The sequence below is a fragment of the Macrobrachium rosenbergii genome, chromosome 5, assembly GCF_040412425.1.
Source record: "Macrobrachium rosenbergii isolate ZJJX-2024 chromosome 5, ASM4041242v1, whole genome shotgun sequence".
Lineage (NCBI taxonomy): Eukaryota > Metazoa > Arthropoda > Malacostraca > Decapoda > Palaemonidae > Macrobrachium > Macrobrachium rosenbergii.
Window position 1 is genome coordinate 67,005,864 of NC_089745.1, and position 20,913 is coordinate 67,026,776.

General features: G+C 38.3%; 1 protein-coding gene and 1 long non-coding RNA gene across 4 annotated transcripts in view; one reads left to right on the top strand and one right to left on the bottom strand.

The window, feature by feature from the left end:
• The window catches only part of LOC136838874 (uncharacterized), a 530,691-nt gene that overhangs the window by 291,566 nt on the left and 218,212 nt on the right, over nucleotides 1–20,913 (bottom strand). The window lies entirely within an intron of this gene.
• Nucleotides 1–20,913, top strand: part of Pfas (phosphoribosylformylglycinamidine synthase) — a 205,416-nt gene that overhangs the window by 150,369 nt on the left and 34,134 nt on the right. For all 3 annotated transcript variants that reach the window (XM_067104532.1, XM_067104534.1, XM_067104533.1), the window contains exons 15-20: nucleotides 5,927–6,049; nucleotides 9,978–10,109; nucleotides 12,160–12,264; nucleotides 12,684–12,809; nucleotides 13,919–14,161; nucleotides 14,273–14,477. In XM_067104532.1, the coding sequence (XP_066960633.1) occupies nucleotides 5,927–6,049; nucleotides 9,978–10,109; nucleotides 12,160–12,264; nucleotides 12,684–12,809; nucleotides 13,919–14,161; nucleotides 14,273–14,477 (934 nt within the window). The remainder of the gene's footprint in view (nucleotides 1–5,926; nucleotides 6,050–9,977; nucleotides 10,110–12,159; nucleotides 12,265–12,683; nucleotides 12,810–13,918; nucleotides 14,162–14,272; nucleotides 14,478–20,913) is intronic.

Consider the following 20,913-nt stretch of genomic DNA (forward strand, 5'->3'; position numbering starts at 1 on the left):
TCCAAGTTTCAAAGGCTAAGCCCCCACAGCCTAGCTTCGACTCTGAGGCTTTTGTCGAACTGCTGATGCAGAGGATCGACTCCAAGGTTGAAGCTAGGCTACAAGATCTCTCGTCTCAGCTTGTTACAAGCTTAGAGACCACCGGACAGTCAGTGCTGTCATTGGCACAAAGGATGCAGACCCAGGAAAGCTTGCTCTCCGGATTCATTCAATCCGGAGCGGTACAGCTGTCACATGTTGTCCCGGATGCCTCCAGACTGCCCCCCTTCGATAAGGGGAACCCGTGGCGACTGGCCCTGCATGCTCCCCTGCACAATGGCACACTGACCATTGAGGGTTTGGGCACTCGTCGTCTGGAAGAACTGGAGTTCTTTCCAGCCGACCTAGTGCCTCCCTATCCAGGCTATGCCAGGTTAACTGAGGAAGCCTGGATTAGATCTGATAAGGTCCCTAAGGAAACGGTCATCTTTCCTAGGGACCAGGATCAATCCACCCTGATGCGCGCTCTCACCAACTGGGAGTGCGAGAACACGAAACTTACTCCCTTTAAGGGAAGTTTCACGATGTTCTCCATAGGTGACTCCATCCCTACCCCCTGCACTACTAAGATTGCAGAGCTGACCCTTCAGGCTGGAATAGATGGCAAGCCTATGCCTCAACTCCGGGAGACAGAGCCCACTTCCCTTCTCTTCCCCGAAGATTCGGAATGTTGGTTGGGAGCTCCGGCAACGTTCACGGTGGGGAAACTCGATCCCGAGTGTGCCTCCACCCTGTTCAGCGAGCACCTTCCCAGGATTCCAGAGGCTCTGCTGAAGGCGGAGTATGAGGCTAGGTGTAGGTTGAGTCGCTCCCTGCATTCTGTCACCATCTCAGAGGTAACAGCATTAGTTTACACTGACAAACCTCTGTTTCAGGTCTTAACAAAGTCGTTATTGGCATCCTTCCAATCGGACCTTTATGACTTTGTGGTTGCGAGGCAGAACTGCTGAAAGCACATCTTTGCAGACGCCACCATCAGGCATGAGCCCAATAGGCTCATGAAGAGTTCTATCTGGGGACCTAACCTCTTCCCAGAGGATGAGGTCAATAATGTCCTAGCAGAGGCAACCAGAGCAAACCAGAGCCTTCGCTCTCGCTGGGGTCTTCCTTTCAAAAGGAAGTCCTCTGAGACCTCCGGACCTCAACCTAAGGAAAGGAAAAGGTTCAGGAGATTCCAGAGCTATAGGAAACCTCAGGCTCAAACTGTGCTTCAGGCGGTACTGGTCTCACAGATTGGCCAGCCTTCCACATCAAGGCACAGCCTCAGCAGCAGTTCGTACTGATGCAGCCGGCTCAACAAGCTTCTGCTCCGCCAGCCGTGGCGTCCCCAGCTTTCAACGCCTCGTTTGAAAGCCAAGGGGCATTTTGAGGTTACAATAGACATGCAAGGGTAGCAGAGCCAGAGCCGCCTACAGAGGCAGAGAGCAGCGTCCAGATCTCTCGCGTGGAAGAGGAGGCCGGGAGGCAGAGGAAGTAAGCCCTCTTCCAATCAATGAGCCTCCTCAGGTAGGCGGGAGATTATATCTCTTCCGGGACCATTGGACCTTCAGTCCATGGGCCCACAGCATAATTTCAAAGGTCTGGGATGGAGCTGGAGCAAGGGCCTCCTCTACCAGTCAGATTCCATCAACCTCCATCCAAAGACTTACTGGACTTTGCAAAGACCTTCTGCAAAAGAAGGCAATAAAGAAAGTCAGACACTTGAAATTTCAAGGCCGTCTGTTCAGTGTCGAAGAAAGACTCAGACAAGCAAAGAGTAATTCTAGACTTGTCTCGTCTCAACTTATACACACGGACCCTACTTCACCGTGGGGCCGTCACCACCTCTATAGATCTTTCAGACGCATATTATCACGTCCCGGTTGCGAGAAACTTCTCTCCTTACCTAGGGTTCAGACTAGGAAAACAAGCATACTCGTTCAGAGTCATGCCATTCGGGCTCAACATAGCGCCCAGAATTTTTACCAAACTGGCAGAGACAGTAGTCCAAGAGCTACAGGCCCAAGGAATTATGCTGGCCGCATACCTGGACGATTGGATAATTTGGGCATCCAACGTCAAGGAATGTTGGAAAGCAACATTCACAGTAATCAACTTCCTGGAATACTTGGGTTTCCAAATAAACAGGAAGAAATCCCGTCTAGTTCCGGCGGCTCAATTTCAGTGGTTGGGAATCAATGGGACCTAAACACACAAACTGTCACTTCCGCCAGCCAAAGGAGGAAATAGCCAAAGCTACCAGGCAGTTCCTCAAGAACAAAAGAGCCTCTCGTCGTACCCAGGAAAGAGTTCTGGGCTCTCTTCAGTTCGCTTCAGTAACAGACTTGTTGCTAAAAGCCAGACTGAAGGATATAAACAGGGTATGGCGGAAACAAGCCAACAGCAGAAACAAGAGACAAAATGTCTCTAATCCCGCCGGTATTGAGGAAGAGGCTTCAACCATGGTTGACAGTCAAGAGTTTGGCAAGGTCAGTGCCTCTTCAATTTCCCCCTCCATCGCTAGTGATCCATACGGATGCTTCCCTAAGCGGATGGGGAGGATACTCCCAACACAAGAAAGTTCAAGAAACATGGTCGACAGTATTCCGCCAGTTCCATATCAACATTCTAGAGGCAATGGCAGTATTTCTAACATTAAAGAAACTACGTCCAGCCAGACGGATTCACATCAGACTGGTGCTGGACAGTGCAGTAGTTGTGCATTGCCTAAACAGAGGGGGCTCCAAGTCGAGCCATATCAATCAGGTAATGATTGCAATTTTCTCCTGGCAAGGAAACATCTTTGGCACCTGTCAGCTACCCACCTGGCAGGTGTTCGAAATGTCATTGCAGATTCACTATCCAGGACAACTCCGCTGGAGTCGGAATGGTCCTTGGACAAGACGTCGTTCGAGTGGATTTGTCTTCAGGTACCGGGTCTCCAGGTAGACCTGTTTGCCACAGGGAGCAACCACAAGCTTCCGTGTTACGTTGCTCCCAATCTAGACCCTCTAGCTCATTCCACAGATGCGATGTCAATCGACTGGAACAGATGGCAAAGGATCTATCTGTTTCCACCAATAAACCTATTGATGAAAGTTTTACACAAACTCAGATCATTCAAAAGTCAAGTAGCACTTGTGGCACCCAACTGGCCGAAGAGCAGTTGGTTTCCTCTTCTACTAGAGTTGAAGCTCCGGCACAAACAGATCCCCAATCCGAGATTGGCACAAGTAGTGCAAACTTGGACTGTGTCAGCTTCCTCAAGAATTCTGAATGCCCTAGCTTTATGGACTTCATGAAGTTTGCAGCTCAGAAAGACGCTAACATTGACCCTCTTAATACACTGTTCATAGAATCAGATAAGAGGGAATCTACTCTCAGACAGTATGACTCAGCAGTTAAAAAGTTAGCATTATTTCTAAGGGAATCTGAAGCTCAGAAAATGACCATGAATCTAGCAATCTCTTTCTTCAGATCATTATTTGAGAAAGGACTGGCCACTAGTACTATTACTACAACAAAATCAGCTTTAAGAAAAATATTTTTACATGGCTTTAATATTAACCTTACAGACTCATATTTTCGTCTCAATTCCTAAAGCATCGCTTCGTCTTAGACCAGCAACCCGTCCACACACGGTTTCCTGGTTCTTAAATGACGTACTTGAATTGGCATCAGACACTGATAACGAATTATGTACATACCTAAGTCTGTTAAGGAAAACGTTATTCCTAGTAAGCCTAGCCTCAGGGGCTAGAATTTCTGAACTGTCTGCTCTTTCTAGAGAACCGAATCATGTTGATTTCCTCCCGTCAGGAGAAGTTCTGTTGTCTCGGATCTCAGTTTTCTAGCAAAGAATGAGGATCCACAAAATAGATGGTCTCCTTGGAAGATTATTCCCCTTCCACAGGATCTGTCTTTATGCCCAGTTAACACTTTAAAAGCTTATTTAAATAGAACTTCTAATAGAATCTCAGGCCCTCTTTTTGTTAGGAAAATGGAGGTACCATTTCCTTAAAGGCCATCAGGCAACAAATTCTTTATCTTATTAAACAGGCAAACCCAGTTCAGTACCTCGGGTACATGATATTGAGGCGGTGGCCACCTCAGCTAATTATTTTCGTAATATGAACTTTGATGACCTTAAAAGTATACGGGCTGGAAATCACCAACAGTATTTAAACGCCACTATCTTAAGTCCCTAGAGGCTCTTAAATATTCCACAGTAGCTGCAGGAAGTATTGTTCCTCCTGGTCCAGCTCAAGACTAGTTTATGTAACTTTTGTTTTTACCTTTTTGTTTGTAATTCTTGATTACCTATCGGTATATTCTCTCGCCTGCCTGCCTCGCTTGCTTGCCCTGCTTTCTAGCCTCTAGGTCAAGTCTGCTTCACAGCCTGACTCCTGCCCGTATCATGGATATCCTGTTTTGTAAATCATAATCTGTTAGCCTTAAGTGTCTTGATGTTGGTTATTTTATATTTTTATACTGTGTGCCTTATAGTTTTTAATTATGCCTTTTGATCCTATAATTTGGGATTATTAAAACAGTAATTTTCTCTTAGTTTTATTTAGCTCCATTAAGGTAATCTTTGGAGGGTACCACCAAGCTATTGTATGGCTGATTCTCTGTTACTATTTCACTGGGTGACACAGGTCGAGCCCAGAAAAGGGATTTTGACAAAGGAAAAATCTATTTCTGGGGGAAGACCTGTGTCACCCAGTGACCCATCCCTATACTTCCTTTCCCACCGGGTAGCATACCAAGCTTGGAGGGTGCTAATCTTTGGGATGAAGATGGCGGGCGTGGCGGTAGTTGCAGCGAGTGGGAGGTAACCGTTGGTGCGGCTCCTCCAATTTTGGGGCTTTGAGAATAGAGAAATCTATAGGATGAAGACCTGTGATAGTGGTTACCACTCACCCCTTGTGCATACCGACACCATTGTGGTGATCGATCCAGGGTAGTAACCCTGGCATTATGGATAGCTTTTTCTCTGGTATATTTAGCAATATTTATACTTAGAAATGTGTGCTATTGGAACCATTTCACTGGGTGACACAGGTCTTCCCCCAGAAATAGATTTTTCCTTTGTCAAAATCCCTTTTATAAGTGTACTGCTCTATTTACGTTCTAATGTGGAAAAAACTTGTAGGTAGAAATCTCCCATTTTGGTGCTCATTACCATCTTAATGCTCCTTTTACTATTCTCAAACACCATCAATTGCTACGACTCAAAAGTTCTACATGTACCTAATCAAAAGACACACATGTGAATGAGTTTACTTTTTTGTACTTAATAATGTTACATTATGTATTCCTTTAATTTTAAATTTTTGTAATTTTTTAAAAATTTCTTTATTACATTAAATGATTATTAAATAATCATGAGATGTATTCAGATCTGATTATTTGGTGGTTATTCAGTCAAGAGTTATTGAATGGATACTAGGAATTACCAAATATTATGTACTCTAGGAGCAGTTTGTAATCGTTACTTGCTGAATACTGTATGTATTGCATCTGACATAGCAACCTGGTTATTTTATGAAACTTTGGAGTAGTTTTCTTTATCTGAATATTTATTTTATGATTTCTGTAATGTTACTTTCATATTATTATCTATAATTTTCTTTATGCTTGTTAATGCATCCATACTAAAGAAATTACATAACAGTCCTTACTACAGTTAATCACAACAAACTCTTACTTTTAAATTTTGAAAATAGTTTTTGAAAGTTGAGTGGCTTGTTAATCTTGCAATCATGCTGTCTTGATGTTATTTAGAGATTGTTTCTGTGTAGCTACAAATAAGGATTCTAATTTTGAATTCTTAGCAATAAATATGTGAATCACTAGTATGTAATGAAGCATTGGAATACACACTAACATCAAATAAAATAAACAGGTGCGACTGATTGAAGAGAAACTGGACATCAATGCCTCTTTGGAGTGCCCAGGAAAACCAGCAACCAAGATGAATCCAGTTGATTTAGAATTAGATTTAGTCTTGGGAAGTATGCCAAAAAAGGTAAATAACAGTTGTGTACATTTTAATAACAACAAAAGCTTGTTTTTGTTTTAAATGATTTTCTTTTCTTTTAAATTAAATTTTAAAATAATGCCTTGATAATTTCCAAAATAATGTTGCAATGTATTTTATGTTTCCATTCATAACTGTTATTACTGCATGTACTACAGGTACATAGAACAGGGTTTTAATGAAACATTACTGTCTGGGACCTGGTGTCCCATTTGCACTAAGAAGCTTTACAACTTCACCAATTTGTTGGTTCCATATACTAGAAGCACTAGTAGAATTCACAATGCATAATGAGCACAAAAAAGAAAAAGAAAAGGGAATCATTGCTAACTCATTGGAAAATTGTTTCCATTACAGTACAGTACTAATTAAGTCAGTATAAATAGTTTGGGTAAGCTCAGACCAGTATTAACCACCAAGCCAAAGAAGCATGTGCCAGGTCACCAAAAGTTTTTTCTAGTTTTGGATTTGTAAACTAATGGTTCAGCTGCTTCAGTAAATAATAATAATAATAATAATAATAATAATAATAATAATAATAATAATAATAATAATAATAATAATAATAATAGTGAAAGCTGCATCATCTGCATTTAATTTATATAGTTTTCTCTGTTCTTCTGATAGTTATTTTCAGGGTTACATTATTCTGCCATTAACTTGCAAACTTGGGAAGTTTTATTTTGGATGAATACACCATATCAGTTACAGAGTAACGATGATGGTAACTGAAAAATGGAGTTCATCCTCTGTGGTACTGACCTTCATGAGAAAATCATCTTCAGTGTGGATCCAGGCCACGCTTCACTCAGGCTCCGCTGAGCATGATCACACCTATGAGAGTAGACAGTCATTTGTAGTGAGTCTGGCTCAATATTTATGAAATTGTAAGCAGGGGGTTGAATGTATGCTGACTGCTGACTGGCTGGCAAGATTTCCTCATAACCAAAAACTTACGGTTGATGGTCTCGCTGCTGCAGCCTTGCTGAGCAGCAGGGCTGGTGTGTGGCATCATTATCAGGTAATACCCCGTGAATATTCTGATTGGTCACTGGGCGGCTTGCAGAATCTCATACATTATCCTGCGATTCTCATTTGGGAATGTTGCTTCTCACAGTGTCTGGAACAGGTTTATTAGTTATATGAACAATAGGCTGCCTAATGATGATAAGCAGGAGGAACACTTCTTGTGTGGTATTCAATAAGGACTTCTCCTGCTGTATTAAGAATGAATCTAGTAGCTGTAGGCATCTTGGGTCAGGGGCCTTTCCAGTTACTTCAGTATTCCACACTACAGTATTACATTCCTTGTGATGTTAGTATGGTGAACAACTCTCTGGTTTTTTATGGTGCCTTCTTGGTCATGACAAGAATTCCTTTTTGCAAGTTTCATGGTGGTCATACCAATACAGGAGCTGGCCATCCACGGACTGGGCACTTGAATTGTTATACCATGTTCATGTGTTACAGAGGATCTCTCATCGTTGGGCATGGGCATCCGCAGCATATTTTCCAAGGTCGGCAAATCTTGATACATACATGGATAATTTCTGGTAACAAGCAGACAAACACTTTTGACCTTTGAACTAGCAGGTTAATTCCAAAAACAGTCTCAGCGCCTGAATTTCTTTAATGAATAAAGCAATTATATATACAGTATATATAATATATATATATATTTTTATATATATATATACAGTATACATAATTATATGTAGTGGAATTGCGATTCCAATAATTTTAATGAAGCAAGATGCAGTAAAGGAAAAAATACAGAAAGTTATAATAACTTTTTTTTTAATAGTTCCATATACTGTCCAACTGAAATCAAACATTCCTTGAAAGAATAATGCAATTATATACTGCATACAAATATTACACAATATAACAAGGATACCCTTAATTTCCTTAAACTGAAAGAATATACTGTAGAATGGAAGGAAAACAAAGTGATGTAGTTAAATTTAATAAATTATTTTTCAAGTTAGTCACTATTTTTTCCAGGATTTCGGGGGGGGGCAAGTGCCCCCCACCCCTTTCCCCAAGTGCGGGCATCCATATCAGTGGGGCGATGTTGTTTTTCATTGTGAGGTTTCTTGTTCGGCTGTTTTGATAATAAATGATGAGATCCAGCTGAATGCTGATGTCAGTGGTGAGGGCGTTATCTGTGATGATTTTTTTTAATGGCATGTTTGTTTTCTAGATACTTAAAGTACATCCTTACCTTATAACAAAGTCTAACACTTTTTTGTGGATTGGGATGTGGCTGATCACAATTGTTGTATCACCAGTCCCATGATTTGTTTGTTAGAATATCCATTATTTATAATGAAGATGTGGTCTAGTTCTTTGTATGTGCCCTGCCAAGAACAGTACTGTACATTAAAGCCTTTTTTACGAAGGCTTTATTGGTGGTTTTCTTATATCTTGAAGGACACTCACTATCTCCATTAAGGCAGAGGATGAGGTTAGTCTCCTTTGTGGAAACACAGGTTTTCAGGTCATCGTTGGTTTTGCAAACAAGGACATCAAGGAAGGTGAGATGGCCATTACTAAAGAACTCAAGTGTGTGGTTTAAAGAGCTGCATTTTAGGAATGCATGGCAGAGCATTTCAACTTCATTCTTGTCCACAGCCTGTACATATACAGTGGTACCTCGGTTTCCGACGGCTAATCCGTTCTAGAAGGAATGTCGAGGATTTTGTCGAATTCGAATTAATTTCGACCATAAGAAATAACTGAAAATGGATTAATCGTCTGACCACCAGTCACTACTCCAACCTTGTCTTTTATACAAAACACTACACACATTACAATTAAATAAGTTCAGAGTTAAATAACTTACCTTATTGAAGTCTTCTTACAGTTTTAAATGCATACTGTATCAAAAATTGGCCTACCAGTGGTAGACTGAGCGCTGCAGGCTAGGCTAGGCAGCCCATATTGCGCACAAAAACTGTTGTTAATGATAAATACAATGAAAAACAAGCCTGGTCATTACATTAAATTAATAAAACAATATTAAAAATAAGCCGAATTACTTAGAGTCTGTTATAAAAATTAAGAAAAAGCGTCTGTTACATGGCATCGCAGCATCAAGCGCGAATGTAAACAAACCAGAGCGCCATCCTGGTGTCGCGTACTACTGTAATTACATAAACAGCCCACAGCGTTCAGGATTTTATTAATTTATGGTAAATTCCATTCAGAGTCTACTGTAAGTGCTTTTAAATGGGAAGAACATACCAACAACGCCAACTAGCGGCGGCGTTAAAAACACTTTTGTTTACAAACATCATATGTTTGTCAACGGGTCGGATTGGTCGGATTCCGGTTTGTTGTTCGGGAACCGGCGCAAAGTTTACTTCGGCATTTCGTGTCGGAAATTTTGTCGAGTTTCGGTACGGTCGGAGACCGGGGTTCCACTGTATATCATCAATACAGCGTGTTTAGATGTGCGGGTTTTTGTATGTTGGAGTAAACCCACTCTTCTATTGTACCCATACGAAATTGGGCAAAAAGCATGCCTAAAGGTGAGCCCATCACAACACCAACTTTTGCCTGTACTATTACAGCAGAGAAAGCTCTTTCTTACCAAATAATCATCATGAACACCAGTTAATGTTTTTAAATCAGGTTTTCCTTTCTAATTGATCTGATTATGAAGGTCAAGTAATATGAAGAATTACAATTCCCTATATATTAATAATTTTTCTTCAAGTTTTTTTAAAACATATTTTCATAAGCTACTAGTAAGGTGTTTTCAACTAGATTATGTTACACAACTGTATCGCTAATGATCATGTAAATGTGGTAAGCATTGTTAGCCAAATTCTGCTACAGATTTCTCTGATAAGGAGTAAGTTATGTATATGCTAACCATAGCCTTATCAAGTTCAATTTTTGTATTCCACAGAAATTCCATTGGACTAAGTCTCGTGCAAACATAGCACCACTGAAACTTCAAGGGAATCTGAGTGTCATGGAGGCGTTAGAATTAGTTTTAAAGCTTCCAAGTGTGGCCAGCAAGCGTTATTTGACAAATAAGGTAACATTATTAAATCTTGTTAATTACATGAGCTTTTAATTTACATTGCATACCATATTGAAAATTAAAGATTATTTACAGACAGGAAATGTAGTACTTTTAACACTGCAGCATGTCATTAAGAGTAAGGGACTTATGTACAAAGACCCTGCACGTGGTAGTAATTATTTTACCCAGATGCAAATCTGAGTTAGTTATTCAGTATTTTTACAAATCACAACACATTTCTTGCTACAGCTTATCACTAAATTCTGCTCTTTGGTGAAATGATTTTAATTCAATGATTCGTATTTCTACAAAATGCAAAACAATGTTTTAATACAGCTTATTACTGGATTCTGCTCTTACTGGTGGTTAAACTCCTCCAGAATGGTGCAGAACCACCTTTCATTTCCTTAACTCGTTGAAACTTCAATCAAATTTACACTAGAAACATATTCTACCATCTGTGTCATTTAGCTTTTTCATATTCTTTTCCTGTATCCCTTTTGTTCTTCTTTTGTTGTGTAATCTTGAGTTCTTCCCCTTATACTAGCATCATCCAATGTAAGACAAATCTTAGTGTACCATTGTTCGTGCCATTTTTAGCAGAGAAATGATCAAATAAGTTTATGTGCTTTACAACTCGTCCTCAATAAAGTTTGCCGTTAACAAAGTTTCAGGCTGAGAAAACTGACTGACAGAGGGGAGGCCATGCCAAACTACAGGGGTATCTCTTATGACTGAAACAAGTTTCATCTTTTGGTAAATTACAAATCAATCAGCCCTTTGATTACCATATATAAAATAATAGATTTTGGTAATGCAACATTATGTACCCTATTTGACAGCATATAAGGCCCCATTTGTTCTAAAAAATTACTCAGAATATACCATCTAGGTCTATTATGCAAAGTTCAGGTACAGTATCTAGTAGGATAATGTTACCTAGGCACTATAGATTACCTGCAACAGACTACCTGCACTTGTACACAAACTCCATGATCCTGAAATATCACTGGTATTCTCTAAAATATCACAATTAATATTACAGTAAGATCCCTTGTAGCTGGCAACCTTGGAATCAAAGGGTTGTCACTTATTTGAATTTGGCTGTTTTATGAGATATACCCCTCTAAAATGCCATATGTGCATAGTACATGGAACTGTCACTTCATCATTCATTATCAATAAACAGTACATAGTTATCAGTTTTATTATTAAATAATTCACATCTAAAACTGAACATTACCCTGTGCTTATTTAACTATGACAGTAATGTGAAGAGTGCTTAAATCCATACATCGATACCACAGAGGACAGACATCACTCACACACTGATGTACTGGACTGGAGACACAAACTAAGACTTGAAAATATACATTACATTACTGTGTCAATAGAATTCTGTATGGCATTAAATGGATGTCATTCAAAATACTGTATGAGAGAGAGAGAGAGAGAGAGAGAGAGAGAGAGAGAGAGAGAGAGAGAGAGAGAGAGAGAGAGAGAGAGAGAGAGAGAGAGAGATGCACAGCCAGTATGTATATATATGCATGCTGTAATATTATTATTATTCAGACTTTCAGACTAGGCTTTCACATTCACTTTACATAAAAACACAATTATGTAGGTAATTTTATTTATTTAAAGTTAATGAAAATCTTATTCCAATACACAAACTTTAATAATTTCTGATAGTTAACCTACAATTTTGCTTTTTATCTTTTTGCAAATTTAAGCACTTATAATTCATCGTCACAATTGGAATGATCCATCAAACGTGGAAGAGAAGGAAAGGTGTGTTATATAACTTTTTTCACCGTACCTAAAGCTGTTTTTACTCTCTCTTGTAAGTAACAGTAGAATTATTAATAACAAGATTTTTTTCTGCTGTTCTAGTTGCATGTTTTGCCTAAGTTATTTAAGAATTCAAGTTTAATTAATAAGGCATTTTACAGATATCAATGCATGTGATGATGTTTGGTTGTGTAACAGTGATTCCCTGTAGAGTATGGGGTGGTTTCATTCTTATTTTGGATCTAAAATTTGTTGCTTAATTTACGCACAGGTTGACAGATCTGTCACAGGACTTGTAGCCCAGCAACAATGTGTAGGTCCTCTTCATACACCTGCTGCAGATGTGGCTGTGATAGCTCACTCTTATTTCCATAAGGTATATGGCTGTATAACTGGAGACTATGCAGTATTGAAAATTTTCTTTACATCTAGAATGAAGATTTTGTCAAGAGTTTAAAACTAAAAAAAATAGTTCACTATAAAAATCTGATAAAGTTTAGCATGCTGAAGAGTTTTGCCTTCATGAAAAACACTAACCTTAGAGAAATTACTGTTAATAATGTTTTGTGTTGTTATTTTATGTCTGTTCACATTGATGTTATGGCAAGTAAGATGGCATGTGAACCAGTGCACTGTATACAGTAATGTTTTTGACTTAAATACATGGTAATGATCTTGAATACATTTCATATGGCAAGTAAATTTTAATACAGATAAATAAATGTAGAAATGAGCTAAGATAATCTTGAATATTCTGATATATACTGTATACTTATTCAGATTTGTAAATTACAGGAAGGTGCTGCTACAAGCATAGGAGAGCAACCTCTGAAAATCTTGGCAAATCCATCTGCAGGAGCCAGAATGACAGTTCTTGAAGCACTTTCTAATCTTGCAGCTTCTCCAATAACAGACATTAAGGTTAGTCAAGATAAAGATATGTTGCTTTAGAAAATCTGATATAAGCATTAATGCCCAAAAGTAATTTCAGAGATTAATTGAATAATTAATTTTCCAAAATAAAACTTTTGAATAACCATTAAACTCTGACCATCAGCCAAGTTCTAAAGTGAAAGCAGAATCAAACTGCAACTTGCAGAATTCTGATTTTTGTTTTACCAGACTTGAGGCATTGGTTACAGTAATTTTCTGGCATCTATTTGGATTTTGATGCCAAATTTTAAACATAGTAGCCTACACTAACCGCACAACTAAATTTGTGCATGTTATCACCTTGTATACTATGTGAGCACCTCTGATTACTGAGGAATAAATGGGGGAGAAAGGCTGTCCAATAACTTTCCATAACTGCCAGTACTGTAATATTGTATAAGTGATCATCACAAAATGTTAACATAATGATGTTAATCAACATATTCAAGGAATAAAGATATCCTTCAGTAACTACACTGAAAGATAAGTAGTATTGGTTTTAGAATTTAAGTAGACTTATAGAATGCAGGTTTTTATGTGTTGCAGCCAAATCTACATACTGTACTTAACTAGTAAGTAGAGCATTCAAATTAATAAGAATTTACAAAATGGGTGGTACATATTTAGACTATTACTTAACTAGATGCATATATGGTACATCTACCCCATGAAAAATGAAAATGCTTCTTTATGTTAGCAAATCATTTGGCAATGTGGTATTACTTGTTTGATGCCTTCATTGGTGGCTAGCCATAAATTTCCAAAAGCAATCTCATGTCATACTGCCGTAGGTATACAGCACTCTAGAGGTATGAAGTTCATAGGAAATTCAAAAGGAGTCAATTACATGTACATGGGAAGGAAAATTGTTAATGATCACAATTTTTTTGTTCAGTTATAATTTCTTTAAATTAGCATGAAATTTTTAAAGCCATGAATTTCATTAGTAGGTATTTTTTTGGTACAAATTTAATGTTGTAAGAAACTTTGATGAACTAGCGCTGAAATTACCTGTATGTATATTAATAAAGGTGTAAGAAATAGGACATTTACTTTTCTGGAAAGCCAAATGCATACAATGTATCTTTCTGTTGCAGGATGTAAAATGCTCAGCAAACTGGATGTGGGCTGCCAAACTCAGTGGTGAAGGATGGGCAATATATGAAGCATGCAATGCCATGTGTGAGATTATGACTAGCATTGGAATAGCAGTTGATGGAGGGAAAGATTCTCTGAGCATGGCAGCTCGTGTCACTGACAGCAAAGGCAACAGTACTGTTGTTAAAGCACCAGGTGCTCTGGTTGTATCTGCTTATGCTCCTTGCCCTGATATTACTAAGGTACTGTATGTGCATAAATTTAATAAGGGTATAAATGCAAAATGAACAAAATATCTAAATCATATGTCAGTTACCAAAGCTAATTATAAAAAAATTTTCTTTAACCTACAGGTTGTAACACCAGATTTAAAGGGTCCAAGCAGTGGCTCACAAAATAGCCTCATATGGGTTAGACCTGTAACAGCATATGCAAGGTTAGCTGGTACTGCACTTGCACAAGTCTTTTCTCAAGTAGGGAGAAACTGCCCCGATATAGATCAACAAGAAACAGTTTCTTTCATAGCTGCATTTAATGTCATCCAAGAACTACTGAAAGGTGGGAGTCTTTTACTGTCCTAGAAAAACAGAAGATCCTCCTAATATAATGTTAATATTCTTAAGACCTAGAGAGCAGTCTATCGATGGTTTCCTATAGGAAGACATTTGTAGACACTGCACCTTAAACTGTGATTAGATTAATTTTGTCAAAACATTCATTCTGAATAAGTGTTTGTGATTCAAAAGTCATTCTTGGGGACCATATGAATAAGAGGCACTGAAACACTGGGGACTGGACTAGCACACCATAAAAGCAAGCATCAGGTTGCATTTCTTAGGTTATTTATGGAGCTCCAGAAATTTATTCAGTGGTTTCTGTCACTGATGCTATTGCTAACAGTAACTGCTATCACAGTCTTAGGTCTAGCATGTTGCAATGCCAATGATTCCTGAAATCCCTAAACTTAACCCTGTTTGAGTAATGAGATGAGGGACTGTCCAGATTACTGGTCCCCTCATGAAACAAGTGAATCAAAGAGTTGCCAACTCTTAGTAAAGATAATGCAGAGAGAAATGTGAATTTTCTACTGGATGTGATAAAAGTTGGTTCTTCTTCTTCTTCTTCTTCTTCTTCTTCTTCTTCTTCTTCTTCTTCTTCTTTCATAACTTGAAATTCAAGCTTCCAAATAATATGGTGTTACCTAATTTTAAAGTAACAGAAGGTACCATGAAATACAGAAAGAAGAGATCAGTTATTAGAAAAGAAAAAATGAATTGATAAATAAATAGATAAAAATATCAGTAAATTATAAAATCTGCTCTGTGGTAGTAATGCATCGCATCTTTGCTTGAACTTTTGGGGTTCCAATTGCACAAAACCCTCGGGGAGACTGTTCCACAGTCCAATGGTGTGAAGAACAAAGGGCCTCTGGAACTAAGAAGTTCAACAGCAAGGAATATTGATTGCTTATTGGTGCTGCTGTTCACCAAGTTGGGTTGCTCTCGTTAGGAAAAGAGGATCAGGGATCAATTGAGAATGTGAAAGATCTCTGTTGAAATACAAGTAATGAAAAATTGACAAACAAGAGACCATCCATCAATGGCCCAATTCATAACTGGTAATTTAGGAAACCGAAACCTACCACCACAAACTACTCTGTCTAAAAGAGATAAATCTCCGGCAGTGGCAGACAGCCACACATCTAAAAGTGATAAATCTTTGGGGGTGGCAGACATCCACACCAGAGAACAGTATTCTAGTAAAGGAAGGACAAATGACACAAAACAGGTTGTGCACTGATTTTATGAATGTTATATATATATATGAGGCGTTACGTACAATACCTAACTTTCATGCAGCATTTGCTGACATTTTCATTGGACGTTTCTCAAAAGTAAGATGTTAGCCAAAAGTTACACCAAGTATAATTACAGTTACACCAAGTATAATTAAAGTTTCAGACTCATTTAGCACAGTCCCAACCACTTGAAGGAGAGGATGGTGTAGAAAATCAATATGAAATCTATTAATCAATAGAGTTCTAGTTTTCCTGGAGTCCAGCCTCATAACCCACTGACTACACCATTCAATAATCTGCTCCATGTCATGACTGAGACTAAGGGCAGCTTCATTGCTCATAAGTGGAGACTTTAGTACACCCACAAGTGTTGCATCATCGACATACTGGACAATCTTGTTTTCCAGTCCAACAACCATATCACTTGTATATACTAAAAATATTAGGGAACCAAAAACACTACTCCAGACACAATATGTCTTGGTTTGCTAAAGATCCCATGAACAGCAACTTGTTCCTACCTATTGTAAGGAAATCTCAAAGTAATCCCAAAACATCCATCCATTCCAAGATTCTGAAGTTTATATACAAGTGCCTTATGATTTACTAAATAGTAGAAAGCACCACTAATCAAAGTTCGCTTGCAAATGGCATGTCAGGTCTAAAAGAGCATCGTAGGTACCTAACTGCTTTCTATATGCAGTCTGACTACTATTATCTAACAATCCTTTGGATTTCACATACTTGTAAGTGGCTTAAAAATAAATTTTTCTGCAACTTTGGAGAGCACAGGGAGAATAGAGAGTGGCCTGTAGTTACTAAAGTCTGCACGCTGCAACTCTTTGGAACAGGCACTGTATTTTTGTACTAAGCTTGCACTCATCTGCAAAGAATTTACTAATCTTCAAACACAACACACTAGAAACCTTTTTAAAAAACAAAGGGAAGAAACATTCAGGGTCTTCTCCACCCCAGCTATCAAAATTATCAAGAATTTTCTTATCATCATTAGAGTGAAATGCAAAGTTTGTAAGAATAGGTTCAGCATGACAAGTATCACAAAGAGGGACATCCTAAGCTGACTGCGTAATATTGAAAGCTCAATGAAGCAGTTCATCATTTTCCCTAGGGCCAGCAACCAATCTGCCATCATCTGTTAGTAGTGGTGGAATGGAAGATGAGCCTGACCCAAAGGCAGGAAATGCCAATTTGGTCCACCACAGGTGAAGTTGAGTAATTCCTTCAATATGCCTCTTTAAGGAATTATTGTTATTTCTTTCAGCTATATGGTAACTTCTATTTGAGGCTAGACTCAACAAAAAGAGTGTAATTTTCTTGTGCACGATCTTGTCTCCATTAGTTAAAGTTGTTCTGTTTGTCATGGTAAACGCATCTTCATGTATCATCAAACCATGGATGATCATTTGTCCTAATCTTGACGACCCTCCTAGGGACATACTTTACTAACATAGCCATCAGCATTTCATTTAACTACTTCTTGGGAGCTTCATTTGATTTAGTATCTGAAATATTAAGTGCCTGACAAGCTTCAATAACGCAATCCCAATTGGTTCTAGATTTCAGCCAGACCATTTTCCTATGGTGCATTAGGAATATACTGATTGACAAATATGTCCATCTCAATGGCACAAAGGTCGGAAATGCCTATATTCAAGCAGACCTTGAACTTGATAATAGCTGGAACATCTGTGATTATGAGGTCTAATCTATTACCAGAAAATGTATGGGTTCCTCAATTAGCTGGACAAAATCAGAGGAGACACAGAACGCTAGAGCAGACCGGCCATATTGAGCTGTGGAATTTGAATTAAGCCACTTGATATGCTTTGCACTGCACCCTCCACAAATAATGAATAAAGCTTTTGAACCCTGTGCCTGAGCCATGCTAATCCTTTCCAAGAGACAGTCGTATGTAGTATAGCTAATATTTGGATTGCTGTAATCAGCAAATACAGTGAACCCCCGTATTCACGGGGGATGCGTCCCACACCCCCCCGCAAATAGCTAAAATCTGCGAATACTTAAACCCCTCTAAAAGCACTTAGAACTGCCCATTTTGATAGTTTAAGCACAAGAAAAACCCTGTAAAAATGCATATACCTGAGTATTTTAATAGTTTTATCACAAAAAGTGCATTTATTCATGAAAATACAGTAATTAGTGAATAGTTCTCAGTGAAAAATACCGCGAATGGGCGAATTTTCCACAAATAATGGCTAGATATGTTCCACAGAGAAACCCGTGAATGTGTGAGTCCGCGAATCATGAGATCGCGAATACGGGGGATTTACTGTACATAAACATTGTAGAACTTACTGAAAATCTTAAAACAAAGAACTTCCTGGCAACTACACTCCAAGATTTTCTGATGTCAAATAGGTCGTCCAGACCTAGTGTATACAGCCATACTTTGTGCATATGAGATGTCACAATAATAAACAAAGTCAGGACCATCAAACCCTGGGACTGAAAATTACTTTTTACTACTTACAAGTGTCTCAGATAAAAACATCAAATTGTAGTTATGTGCACAACTCTGAAGATAAGAAAATTTGACCTTAAGCCTCGAATATTTGAGTTACGTATACTCTGCAATTTTTCTTACAGTAATGAGCAGCAGGCCCAGGGTTAAGCTCAATGTCTCCCGAAAGAATTAAAATTAATTAACAACATAAAATTTAGAAAAACCTAATACTAGAATATTTTAATTAAATTTAATTCAGTAAAGTTACATATGGTTGTGTTTTGTCATGTAAAGTCAATGTGTAAACCTAGCCTGTTGTCTAAATGTACATGTAAGCTTGCATTGAGTAAACTACATACTTACTGTGGCCTCACCCCTCACCCCTTCTCTCTCTCTTTCACAGTATTTTAGGAGAAATCAGTTTCTTTATCATTTTATGAATTATGTAAATTTTCACCTTCTGATCCTGAGAATTAGGATGGTAAAAGATGCTAGAATTTATCAAATAAATTATATTTATTCATATATTTCTTAATATCATTATAGAGTGAATGGGTATTAAATTCGGTTGCTACTTGCATCTCTGATATTAGTGCAACTGGATTTGGGGAGGGGGGCTATAAAAATATGGAAACTTTGCTTTGTATGAAATTTAATTTAAAAAATCACTACAGTATATGATACCTGAGCCCATACAATATCATTAAAAACTCTTAATTTGCAAGAGTTTTAGAAAAATTAGTAAAAAAAAAAATCATAGCCCTGGCTTCTTTTACAGGTACAGTGTAAGGGTACTGCATGCCCTTATAATTTACCAAGATACTGAAAAGGACATATGGGGTCTTTGTGTTGGTTATAAGGGCCTATGAAACCTCAATAAAATTAATGGATGCGGTGCTTAATTGAAGTACTGTCCTTTATTCTAGAAGGAAAATTTCGAAGTCAAAAGCAGAATATTGTACATAATCTCACCAAATAGGATAAAAGAAAATAGAGCTGAAACTGAAAAGTACTGAGGCAATGGAAACATAGAAGAAAATGGTTGAGGAACCATCTTCATGTTGGCCAATGGCCTATGAAAGCAATGGCTGAAAAATTACCGCCATAGTTGGCCAACTTAAGAGGACAACTTGGCATCTCTAGGAAAATACAACAGGATGGTTAAGTTTATGACACATCTGTTATAGGATCAGAGACTTTCATTTTACTGTGCTAAGTAACTTGCTAACAGTATCACCCACTTCTGATTTCTTCTCAGTTATTAGCTATCCACTACACTATGAAGCCTGAAATCATGCATTGATGGCTGGACTTTATCCTTCACTGATGCCAGTTCCAGTGCAGCTTGGCAGATTTCAGGGAGAGCCACATTGGCAGCTTACTTGCCATTTATTTACATTACCATTACCTTTGCCACTTTAGATGCAACAGGGCAAAAGGTAATTATTAACATAATTCTGAAGATCTTGGGAATTTATCATTCAGTCCAGGAAGGAAGTTATCAGCAATACTATCTCCAAAGAACTTTGAATTTAGACTTGATCCTACTAAATTGCTTGATTGTGGTTTTTCTTTTTGCATCATTAACTTAATTATCTAGGAACACAGGGAGTAGCTAATAACAGCACTTCATCGTATATGATTAATCAGCATGAGTAATGTAAGGTGAAATTAAGTCTCCCTTTCTGTTGTTTGGTCTTCACAGGAGCGGTAGACTTGTATTTATACATGTCTTAGGGATAAACTCACATTTGGGTCACAGAAAACAAGCAAGCCTAAAGTGGAAAGGCATTACAACAATGCACAGGAGTGAAATAAGGTGTAAAATGGAAAAATTAAAAAGAAAAAAGAAGAAATGACATGTGACAGGGGTTTTACTGTTATCCTTGACATGTAAAAGGTTCACCTTGTTTCACAGTTTTCCCAAGTGGTTAAAATATATAAAGAGGACTATCTGAATTAATGAAGAGCTACAAGAGCATTACTGCTCACCAGACCAGTACTTAAGCCTTTGGCATGCATGCCAAGGCAAGATCAAGACACCAGTAATTGATATGGGCTATCCAGTGTCCTTTAGGTGAATCATCTTCTTCAGCAGCAAGGTAAACCAGGACAGGTAAAGTGTAGGACTATTTTAGCTTCTCCCAGGTCAACTTTGGAATCTTCACCTGCCTAAGTTATGCATTCACAACTACGCATTTACACTTGTAAGGGGAGATCCATTTTTTTATTTAAAATAATCTTCTGCATGGCAGTTGAACTGCATCCTATCAAGGATGTCTTACTTCCTGTCAAAGGGTGACTTGCTATAAAAGGTAACCTCATTCTGCCATGTAGTTGAAGCTTTGCAGTTATAAGTATAATTTATCCTCATATCCAGGAGCAAGACCATGATTATTAGTACTGTTGTATAATAATTTTCAAACATCTAACTGACCTGGTAGTTTATATATATAGCTTAAGTCCCTGACGTGACGGCAGAATTTCAAAAACTCGCGGCAATCGCCGATCGGGTAGTCAGGTGGTCCACCTGTGCGCCCTCTACCCAGGTAACTGGAACCATTCTACATATTCCTCAGATCTTCCCTGCCGCCATAACGGTGACATCGTTAGAATTTCTTTCGCAGCCTGTGTTTTTTCAAGTTATTTGGTGAAGTACACTTTGGCTTTGGCTTTCGCTCGCTTTTGGATTTTTCTTTTGGATTATTCTT